Source organism: Xiphophorus couchianus, chromosome 6, assembly GCF_001444195.1.
Source record: "Xiphophorus couchianus chromosome 6, X_couchianus-1.0, whole genome shotgun sequence".
Lineage (NCBI taxonomy): Eukaryota > Metazoa > Chordata > Actinopteri > Cyprinodontiformes > Poeciliidae > Xiphophorus > Xiphophorus couchianus.
Window position 1 is genome coordinate 22723385 of NC_040233.1, and position 12352 is coordinate 22735736.

A 12352-nucleotide genomic window follows, 5' to 3' on the forward strand; every position below is an offset into this window, starting at 1 on the left:
GACGATCTGTCACAGTTGGTGTTTAGGTTGCCTTATTTATTAATTTTTTTAACTGAACCAAAACACACCAAATTCCGCAGCACATCTATATGTTAAGGTTGTCAAAGTCAAGCTAGCATAACTGAATTACGTCCCTCTCCCTCGCTTTTATTTTTCTAAATTAAAACTTTAATTTCCTGACCTTGTTCACAATTAGTAGCAAAGCACTGCATCCCATTTTCTTTTACATATATCGCACATTTAACATTTTGCACAATATGTTGCCAACTTGACAGCTAAAACCAGTGCTAGTCATCGTTAGCGAGCAGCTTTTGGGCGATGGAGGCGGGATCTTGCGTGTGTGACGTCATGCTGCAACGTGTCTGTATGGAAACACAGCTACTAAAAGTCTAATTATTATGTTTTTTGTAGCACTGTATATGAGGATGCAGTCTGAAAAGCAGAAAGTATTCATTCATTTTTTTCTCAGAAGACCACAAAAGGGAGTAGAGAATAGATTTAAAAACACATCCAGAGCAGCCGCACCTCAGTAGTACTGATTCCATCCTGGGTGGAGAGAAGCTAGGAGGAAAAACAGAGCATACAATGCGAGGCGTGTTATCGATGAGCTGCTGAAGTCAAAGGACCTCCTTGTTCTTTACAGTCGCTGATAAGCAGAAACAAAGCCGAGTGGAGCAACTTTGTAAATCCAGCCAGCGGCTCATCTGTGTGTTCTCACTAAAAGCTTCCAGGCTGCTGCAGATGGCCGCCAGGGACAGACTACACACTTTGATTTAAGAACATTGTCAGAAAGTGTGTTTGGGAGAATAGGATCATTTATCACACTGAAACAGAACGAGTAATGAAGCTAGAAAATAAACAGCTGCAGGTTATCATATTACAGCTAGTTTTCTGCTTATCTAAAATATTATTGATTGTTTAGTTTTAGAATAAAAACGAGTTATTTGCCTTGTGAGCAGGTTCTTCAGCAGTTAAACTAGCTATTTGGATTCCCAGCACCTTTCACATTTAGATAACAAACAGGATCATGTTTACTTAATCAAATGTCCGATAATCAATACAAGGCTGCTCATGCGTGCATTACAACCCTGACGTACATTCTTCTCATCCGTGCCCTGGCGAGACTCCCACCAGAGCTGCCTCTTCCTGTTGGCCGAGTTACTCAGTCTGTTTCCACTCTGCTTCTCTTCCTCGCACATATCTTCATCCTTATCGTCCTGAGAAAACACAGATAGCCAGTTTGGTGTTCGATGTGCTTCTTCAACACTGAAGCTGATGTTTTCTACTCTTATCAGCCAAAGCTGGGCAAAGCTGGGGAAATGCTGATGAGTTTTATCTCGTACCACTTTATTTGAAGCGTTGTGCATAAGACTGATATTCCACTGTTAAGAACATAAACAATTCTTCATAAATGTTTATGTCATGAAGAGCAATTCGGTAAACAATGACACTTTTAATGCAAAGTTGGACTAAAAGTTGATTAAAAGAGCATTAAAAGTGCAATTATTCACTGAATTACACTTCCCCAGAACACTAGTGGCGCCCCTTAGTGGTCAGCGAGGTACTGCATGTAAACAAAGTGCGGCGCTACAGCTAGCTTACCAAAGGAATGTGCTTAGAAATTATGATGGAAAACCGGGTCACTAAAAAGAAATTCTGAACATCCCGGTGGAACGTTTCTCTGGGTGACTTGCAAAACTTTTGTTTTTAAGTATTATTAAGATACACAGCATGCCACAGGAATGCAGATCTAGATCTGAGGAGGCGATGAACAGCGCTGCACCCCGGGCTGACTAACTGCATTTTAACACCTAAAATAAAATTATTTATATTGGACTACCTACTGGCTGAAAGAAAATGTTTGTTTTTGCCAAAAGCAACTCAAGTCTATTTTTCTTTTATTATGCTTCTAAATTACAAATAGCTCTAAAACATCACTACTGCAAAACAATACTTGAAGTAAAGAACTTTTTGGACTTCCATGTATTTTCCATCATTGGAAAACGTAAAACCCTTATTTTCAGAATCTGTAAATAACTTAAAACGTCCCGAGTACAAAACAGCGCCACCTTTCACCTTAAGAGGAACAACGGCACTAATATTTCAATTTCAGGTTGTATATATTTGTTAAATTGGGCAAGTGGTCTTCAGCGTGAAAAAGTTGGAGAAACACTGATTTAAAACAACAGTGACAGAAAACAAGTAACCAGTTTCTCCAATTCAGGAATGGAATACAAGAAAAAAGTAAAACCCAACTGAAAATGCTGCCATACGATCAAATGTTAAATTATTTCCACTCTGAAAATAAATTTTTTTTGGTTAAATGTGCAATATTTATTTTTTGTTTTTATTTGCAAATTTTATTGAAATTATTCTTCCAAACAAGCGAACATCCCAACTTTACATCAAACCGGTCCAAACTTATTTGCCTCCTTCTGTTTACTTATTGTATTTCAGAGTTTTTGTTAGATTTCAATACCTGAGCTAAAAAAATGACAGAAAAATTGCAATTAAAATACCACAAGTGGTGCAGGAGAAGCCTAAATTTACACTGACTTTCACTTGTGTTTCGAAAGTTAACAAACCGCAAATTTTGTATAATTATTTTTTTCTAAAGGCAAGTAAAACATTCTAAATTTACTAAACAAATCCTACATCTGGCTTTACATGGTTGGTTTTTAATGAGAGAAAAATATAAAAACCAACACTGTTTTTGTCACAAATCCCAACTTATTTTATCACTTATGATACAGATTATTTTAATATTTATTTTTGCTAACCTTTTAGCAGCAGCAACATATTAATTTTCTGTTTGGTGATGTGTTTATAGCTCAGGACGATAAATAATGCAATAAGGGAATCATAAATCTTTGCATTTAAGAGGATCATATGTGGCATCATATTCCTGCCAAAAATCCTGAGGAGTCTATAAAACAAATACAAGATTTATTAACTGATGGAGCCCATAGTGGCCGTATTTCCATTTATTTGCAGGCCCCTGAAAGCAGCACAGCATGGCCATAAAAGAAGACGAATGTAACATGGATTAAAAGAGTATTAGAAGAAGAGGAGGAGCTCAAACACAAAGGAAAGATTAAACTCGTAGGATCAGATTGTAACTATGGCAACACAATAATGTAACAGTAGAGATTATTCTTTGAATTTTTACAAAGTAAACTTGCTAATTCCTATGAATTTACATTTTTACCAAGTTAAAAAAGGAAAGAATCAAATCAAATTTGCTAATATTCAAACAAAAATTTCCTGGCGACAGCGTTCAGATGGGTGGAGGAAGCGTGTTTTAGTGCTCGACGTGCTGCGTTTAAGGGCCCACAAAGAAATGGAAATGCTTCCTGTCTTGTGCTTAACACACTCCTCGTGATTTCTGGCAGGTATGTGACTCCATATTCATGGGTTAATGAAGCTAGCATGATAGTCAGGAATCTCTAAGACTTTAAAAATATATACATATTTGTTTGTTTTCTGTTTTGCTTCTTTGGTTGCTTAAATTTTTCACATATAACATCTCAAACTAAAAACTATTAAGAAAATCTCCCTTATTTTATCTTTTTTTTGTCAGAGATAAGATCCATCATAATCTGGCACCTCCACCATCGAACACACCTGTCAGTGTGTGATTTAGGCACCAATCATGTTTTATTATTAGCCTCTAACCTAAAGTGTAAGAGTAGGTAAAACCATACACACACACACACACACACACATCACTTTGTGGACAGATCAATAATGCATACAGGCCTACAGGTTTGAAGGGAAATATTGATCCCTCTATAAAAACACTAATCTATAACTCCATTACAAGATGGAGGAGCGCAGCCTCGAGCTCAGAGGTGGAGGAAGACGGAGGCAGGTCTTCTTTAAGGTGATCACACAGCATGAAGCTTCATGAGTTAGTGAGGTTGAGTGAATTTAGGAATCTAAAGTATTTATTGACTTGTGCAGTTGAGGTTATTTTGAAATGACTTCCTGATATAATACATTTTTTCAAAAATTTAAAGGTGACCCATTATGTCATTAATTTGTTCCTTCTAAACCGGTTTGGATACATTTATGGGCTCTGCAAAACATGCTCATGACATTTTTTGCACAAAGTCATTCTTAAATACTAATATTTTAGTTGCTCAGTTCTACCTATTAGCTGTTTTAGGACTTTTTGTCACTTTAAATCCAATTAAGCTGCTGCTGGCCACGCCCCCCAACTCAACATTTACTCTAGCACCTGAAAATGGCTACTAACAGACACGCAACTGTACAACCGTCCATCTTAGAAATGCAGAAGAAAGCACAAAGTCATTTCTGGATGGTAAGTCAACAACAAAGCATTTAACTTGAATAGCAACATAAAACCAGCTGACTAAACATGGTGGAATTCCGCTGGGTTGCTAGGTAACAGGGCTCGGGTTGCTAGGTAACAGCTGAGGTCTGTTGATTCTGACTTAACATCTGGGAGGTTTTAGAAACAGCTCATTTTCCAGACACTAAAAAACATTAACTTATTGTCTGGGAGGGTTTGACTGCTTTTAGAATCAGATGAGACCCAAAGGAAGTATGAAAACATGCAAAATCTGAATTTTGCATAATACGTACCCTTTAAACTTTGTGAGAAAAACATACTTAAATACGATCAGGCCTGTAAACATAATACATTCTCTGCTTTTACAAACTGTTACTGTAACATCAACAATGAAAAATCCCTAATAGCACAATAAATTTTGACTATTTGCTAAATTTATGATTATAAACCTCCCATGTAACGGTTTAACGTTTGAATATGGAGCCATTTTGTGCCCCTGCTGGTCAAAATTTGACCAGCAACATGTCAGATAACGCATTATATGCTCACAGAGCAGACAAGTTCGGGCTGGTTGGTCGTCCTGGATGTATCCTAAATGACAAGGACACCCTGCTGCTCATATAAATCAGTGTGGATATATTTCAGAACAAAATCTGGAACTTTTGTAGACAGAATCTGAACCAAAACAGCAGAAATAGGTCTAAAATAAAAGTATTATATTAAGTTGTGTAAAATGTTTTTTAAGTGCTTCTAGCATCAAAGTAAATCAAAACAACATAAATGTAGTTTTTTTCAGCTGTATGGAGAATCAATTTAGTTATTCTTTATTATATATTTTTACTAAACAAATGCATCAAACAAAAAAATTGAATAAAAAATTGAGATATTATAACAGTAACAACTTTGTCAAGTGTAGAAATTATTGTTACCGTTTCAAACATACCATGTTGTACTTTTTTGTATTTTATTTTTTGTGTATTACTTTAATCAGACTTTTAATTCATTGACTAATTGTTAGTTAATTCTAATAACCTGATGATGTGCCAAAATGGCCACTCTGCTGTCTTGTTTCACATATAAATAATAAAATTAGCTGATTATCATTAGCTTAGTTGTTTCCTGCTACAAAATGATCAGCTGGGGAGTGGCAGTAAATGAGAATTATTATTGGACAGACTTTGATCGATTGAAACCAGGAAATAGATGACAAGATGCCAGAAAAAGGACTGAAAAGCTGAGCATTTTTATTTTGTGTTTATCTGTTCCACATTGACAGGCAAGTGCACAAATCTAAACAGAACCCTTTAAGCTAAAGGGAAGAATAACATCTAAACCATTTTTCCACACTTGACATTGAGGTATAATGTCAAATTTTAGACTAGTTTTGCATAAATTAGGTGCAGAGTGTCTGCTATCCTGCAGGGTTTAGATGCATTACCTCCTAAGAAGGGAATCAAATTCTTCAGAGGCCCATCCATTCATTAAATCAGACAAGTTATACGACATGGGAGGCGCCCATGGGCCAGACTGAAAACATTACAATTTGCCAAACCACAACGGGGCCTCCAGCTCCCAAACTTCAGATCCTATCACCAGGCTGCTCCACTGAAACCTCTGAGAACATGGACGACGGGATTCTCTCCGGTAAAATGTGGAAAAATGTTTACGTACCATTCTGCTGCACACTCTGCCACTCATTAAAACAATTGGAGGAAAGTTTTACTGAAGCCAAAAGCATCATTTGCCCTTTCAGAAATTGGATTTAGCAGGATTTCACGCTCTTCTGTGTTAATGGAGGTGAAAAAAATGCCTCGTTAAATTAACTTTGCAGCAGTTCAACTTCTAATTTATTCAGAACAGCTTCAAGAAGGCCTTTATGTCAGTAAAAGAGAGTTTTGCTATTTACAATGAAATGCTATGAAGCTACAGGCTGTAGTCCTGCAGCAATGCATTCTGGGTACAGATGACATTAAAGGTCTGCAAGACCTGGCTTTTACTTTGACAGTCCACTTGCACTTTGCATATTAGCTAAACATTTACCTAAAAACCTAAATATTTGGTTAGCAGGTTATCTAAATATCTAACCTGTTAACATGCAGAATATGTAGCTTATTAACTAAAAGTTTAGCAAGCAAACTAACTATTTAGTTAGCAAGTTAGCTCTTTTTTTGAAGGACAATCTTGTTTACAGATACTTTATAATTCAATGTAATTGTTCATTCTGTTCTGTTTAGACAGTTAGCACACTAACTTGCTAACTAAATACTTAATTTGCTTGCTAAACATTTACTTTAGCAAAACTAAATTTGTTTAGCAAACAAAATAATATTTACTTTAGTTGCTAAAAGAAACTAAATATTCCTTGAGCAAGCAAACTAAAGTATAGTTAGCAAGCTAAACTGCATATTTAAGTTCGCTTGCTGAACATTTAACAAAAAAGTTAAATATCTTTACTTATTTTATTTGGAGCTAAATATTTAGTTTGCACACTAAATATTTATAACAGGAGCTAAATATTTAGTTTGTGAATCAAATATTTAATTGGGAACTATGACATTTATAAATGTATGGATAACAGGCTTAGTGAAGTTAGTAAAGGTTTTTAAAAACAGCGCCCCATAACATAAAATATAAAACAATTCCCAGTAAAGATGCTCCATTTCCCCCCTTACAGGATTATAAACCAATCCAACTAAAAATACTCCTGCCCTGACATGGTGTCTCACCATGAGTTGGTCGATGGGCTCCTGCAGCCAGAGGCGGATGAGCGTTGCCAGGGTGTAATAGAGGACCAGCAGCATGATGGGATTGACGAAGTGGTACCACTTACGGTCCGGGTGAACAATCAGCTTCCAGGTGTAGGAGCAGTTGGTCTGGACGATGGGGGAGATGCCAAAGACTCTGGAAGAAGAGAAGAAAGACATGAGTTTAGGGGAAAATTATAAAAGTACTTATAATTTAAGAGTTGGGTAGTAACTACTTACATTTACTCAACTATATTTTTACATTTACTTGAGTAATTTTATTATGAAGTATCTCTACTATTACTGGAGTAAAGGTTCTGGATTTTCTACTCACTGAATGAAAAACAAACATGTTTTAACCAGAAATTCACCAGACAGACACACCTGCAGTTTTTATTGAAGTTTCATAAGTTTGTTCCATCTATTTTGGTCCATGTGATTGTCTAATCTTTAAAGATTAAATGATTGATGTTTTGATCAGTCACTCAGTACTTAAGTGTGATTTTTATCAAATACTTTATTTTACTCTTTAGTAATTTTTTTGGACAGCTACTTTTCACTTTTACTTTAAGTTGTGCAACTCTTGGCAGAAGTCAATTAATTGCATAATAAATTAAAACAATCTCACTAATTTCCATTTGCGTGATTTATTGTTTTTAATTTTTTTCTCTCTTTTTTTTTTTTTTTGCCAAAAACCGGATGATAAAAGTCTTCAGTTTGGTGCTTTGGTCTCTCCTATACCAGTTTTTGAAGGACATTTATCTTCACAAAGACTCATAATTCATTTTATTTGTTATTTTCTTTATTTATTTTGGATATTTAAAAATGTCTTCCAGTTCCAGTGTTAAATATTCCTTATAATGTAAAAGTTTATTGAGCTCTGAGAATGTGTTCTTCCATTATTACCATTACATTAGTTGAAAATGGTCTCAAAATAATAATATTATCATTTATCGCAATAACTTCAGAGTCAATTCATCGTCCGATAAACTTGTTGTGTACTGTACTCCACTTGCCTCTGCTTAGTAATCAAAATGAAAAACAAAGCTTGTTATTCCTATTTATGTTTTAGGAGAGCAGTTTGAGCGGTGTGCTATTTTTATTTGATCACTTCATCAGAGGAGACATTCCTCAGATGTGAAGCTTTGAAGTTTGGAATCTGAACAATGCAGCGAGGGTAAGAACGTGTTTATTCGTCTGCATCGCTCCTTTCCTGACTGAATGAACATCCACTCAGGAACTACTCTGACGTTCAACACACACCAACTCCCCAACCTCAGCATCTCCCGTGAGACTCTTCATGCCATCTGGAGAGGCGGACCGCCCCGCTCGTCCTGCCCCCGGCTCACTTCCTGGACGGTTTCTCCTTTCAGCTCAGGAAGGTCATGTGACTGGGGACTTCCATTGTAAGGCGGGGAGGCAGGAAGCTGGGCCTCTCATCGGTTTCACTCAACGCCGAGCCAGAGCAAGGCCGAGTCGCTGTCAACAAGCACAATTAGGCCAGGCGCTGCGCCGGCCCATTGTCCGAGGAGGGGCTGCGGGTTTTTACAGCCTGAGAGCTTCGCTCTGACGGCCAGGAGGCGAGCAGGGAGGAAACACGGCCAAGGGGAAGGTGTTACTTCTAACACAGCAGACGGCAGAAATACCTCAACTTGGTGGAAAGTCAACACAACGGAACATGCTACAGTTCTGGGTTAAAGTTTAAGTTACCTCTAGGCCTGTCGCGATAAGCAATAAATCAGTTAGTCACACCATAAACTACATCAAACTCAATTATTTACATTTGCATGATTTATTGATTTTCTTTTCTCTTTCTACCAAAAAACTGGATAATAAAAGTCTCCACTCTGGTGTTTTGGTCTCAACCAATTCTGCTTTTAATGCCAATTTTATTTACAGAGACTTTATAATTCAATTTATTTGTTGTTTTGTTTATTTATTTTTGGATATTTAAAATGTATTTCAATTCTAGTGTTAAATGTTCATTTCAATCTTTGTGAATGTGTTCTTGCATTATTATGCCACTACGTTAAAACTGGTGTAAAAACAACAATACTATCGTTTATCGCGATAACTTCTGGGACAATTCATCGTCCAGGAAACTTTGCTATCATGACAGGCCTAATATTCTCATCGTCTGCATATTATATCCAGGCCTCAATCATTAATATAATATTAAACTGCAGAGAGATCAGATGTTTTTTGTTGCTATAAATGATGTTATGGCGTAGTTTTTGCTGGGTTTGATCACATAGACATTTCTCACTGTTAAATGTCAACACTGATAACCCAAGGAGTTTCTCTTTCAGCAAATGAGGATGTTGTTCATTCAAAGAAAAAACAAACAGCTTATCTGCCATCAACAGAGGGATTTAGGAGGAATCTGTGTGTTTGCTCGAGGCGGTTTTAGCTAAATATTGCTGTAAATAGCTTTGATCCTCTCACACAGCAACAGCTCTCATATGGGAACGAATTAGATCAATAAAACCTTGGAAAGCCACGGACACCAAACAGCGACAGTGATGCTGGGGATCATCACAAATAAACTGATTGCATCTCTAAACCATTTAAGGAACACATATTTTAAAGAAAAAAACAATAACTTTTTGTTTTAATCACAATTTTTTGTTGTTTATATTTTTAATCTGTATTTACAGTTTGCTGAAACATTTATTGGCCTTTTTTCATGAAGCACATCTAACAGGCTTTTACTTTAACACATTGATGTGAAGTTTGTCCAAATTTGTTTATTCATTCTTTAAATTTACTTTCTTTTGTTCAGAAGTCGTTTCTCCAGACATTTATTGGTGTGTTCAGTTCGGTTACGCTGCTCTTGGCAGTTGGTGGTTACCATAGCAACCGGTAACTGGCAGCTCCTCCCCCTTTTTTTCTGTTGCCGTCGGCAACTGAGGTATGTATTAGAATCAGCTCTGTTTTCTTTGCAAACATTATGTTTTAACATATATTTTAGACAAATGTAATCATATGCAGTGTTTTGTTAATAATTGTGCTATGTTTTGAATATGTTTTTAACTGTTATTATTATAAATGTTGTCAATTCCCTAACATCCTTGTATATTCTGTATATTCTGTATAATCGGTATAATCTGTGCATATAGCTCCCATATTTATATTTATACACAATATCTATATCTCTTTGCTATAACCCCTTATAGTCCATACATACATAGTCTTGTACATCTGTAAATAAATATTTATATCTCGTAGAGCACTTCTGGATAGATGCAAACTACATCTCGTTGCTTGTACTTGTGACAGTGCAATGACAATAAAGTTGAATTCTATTCTATTCTATTCATTTTAGCTACGTTTAATTTTACAACTACTAACTGCTCATTGGGAGTTATTGCTTTGTAGTTTGTTTAGGGCTATTTATTATATTTCATTTAATGTATAGGGGCAGAAGCTGCTGGACTGATGTTTACCACCAACTTGATTTCCTCTTGTTAAAATAAACACCTGAGTGTGTCTGTCGTGAACCTACTGCACCTGAGACAAACATCGAAGGGTTGCACACATATTGAAATTTCTTCACTTTTTGAACTAATTTATAATTTTAGGATTCTTTTAAAGCAACAAACACAGTTCGGCATTTTCAGTTAGAGTCTGCCGAGTGTTAAATCCTTCATTCCCAAAGATATTTGTCATTTTAATCAATCAGAATGAATTAATCATAAATGAACAGCAGACTGCGAACTACGCTTTGCTTTAATATGCTTGTAATCAATGAAAACTCATTAAACTGCTCAATAAAGCTGAGCCTTGAAATTTATGCTGCATCTATAGTAAACAAGCATGTATTAAACATCACAGCTTGGTATACAGTTTACTATTTTCACAGAATTAACATTTTGAACCTATAATATTTTAAAAAATTTAACAGATAACATTTAAATGAACATCATACTGCCATAAAGGAAACTGTGTTCACATATTTTGGTCCAGATTTCAGCAAAAATTTCAGACTTTCTTTGGATTAAAAACAGAAATATTGTGGAAAACGGCATTAAAAAGTTATCTAAAAATTATGTTATTTTTTATCTGATCATAAGTTGTAGCAGTGGTTCCCAAAGTGAGGGGGGTGCAGGGCCATTGCAGGGGACGCGGGAACCAATATGGATGAATGAAAAAAAAAAAAAAAACAGTTACACAAAATGTTTCACTGTAAAGATGGTTTATAGTTTGTTTTGTTGCAACCTGAAGCGTGAAATAAACTTCAGCGGAGTTTGAAAACAAAATATGTGTATAGGTTTATGTCTGGTTGAACGATGTGTGTGCCCAGTTGATTTTCCTTTTCTTTATAGGGGGGTTTTTATTGTAATCCACAGGGGGGCCCAGAAAATCCTTGGGAACCACTGAGTTATAGGAAAGTTTAAATTAGAAGTTAATGGGATCATAAGTCCATTCCTGATGAGCCTCTAAACTTGTATTCCTTCTCTAACATCTCTGAATCAAATGTGTGCAGTAATTAATCTTTTCCTTTTCAAAATACGACATGACATACACTGCAAAAACAAAATCTCACCAAGAATTTTTGGTCTTAATTCAGGTGCAAATATCTAGGAACTGTAGAATTAAGACAAAATTAACTTACAAGTAACTTTTCAGCAAGAAATATGAGCTTTTTAAAAATAAATAATTTATTAATATTGATGAAAAAGTACTAGTTTCACTGCCCACATTATTATTACAAAACATTTTTTCCAAGTTATAAGTGAATATAACGTATTTTTTATATAGTTATACATTATGTCTGTGAGCTCTTGCAAACTAAAGTCAACATCCTTGTTTTGTTAACACTATCTTAGCCAAGAAACTGAATCTGAATCTAACAGAAAACATTTTATTGGGTATAAATTTCACTGTTTACCAGTTCTTTTTACCTTCCTGTTTGCAACAAGAGCAAATATTTATTGACATTTAAACAAACCCGGTAAAATAAATATCGCCGTGTCTCCATATTCCACTTTTTATGCCAGAAAAAAGTATCCCCTTTAAATCAAACTACTGATTAGCTTCTGACCTGATGTAGTTGTCTTGTGGGAAGATGGACTCCTGGAAAAACTGGAACTGGTAAAGGTAGAGCACCAAGAGGTGTCCGGCGCTGAAGATGGCCATCAGGACGCACATGCAGCTGAATATGAGGGTGTTGAAGGTCCGGCAGAGAGACCACCAGGTGCACAGGAACAGGAAAATGGAGAAGTAAACAAAAGATGTCAGCGAAGGCAGCATGATCCCTGTAAACACAGAAAAACAAAAAGAAGCAGCAGCT

General features: G+C 35.9%; 1 protein-coding gene across 4 annotated transcripts in view; it reads right to left on the reverse strand.

Annotated features, from left to right (window-relative positions):
• piezo2b (piezo-type mechanosensitive ion channel component 2b) overlaps nucleotides 1–12352 on the reverse strand; it is a 126538-nt gene that overhangs the window by 68941 nt on the left and 45245 nt on the right. For 3 of the 4 annotated variants that reach the window (XM_028020831.1, XM_028020829.1, XM_028020830.1), the window contains exons 7-10: nucleotides 12104–12317; nucleotides 7042–7216; nucleotides 1098–1217; nucleotides 526–561 (exon numbers count right to left, since the gene is read on the reverse strand). In XM_028020831.1, coding sequence (XP_027876632.1) covers nucleotides 526–561; nucleotides 1098–1217; nucleotides 7042–7216; nucleotides 12104–12317 — 545 coding nt within the window. The remainder of the gene's footprint in view (nucleotides 1–525; nucleotides 562–1097; nucleotides 1218–7041; nucleotides 7217–12103; nucleotides 12318–12352) is intronic. The other variant, XM_028020832.1, reaches the window with a different exon arrangement.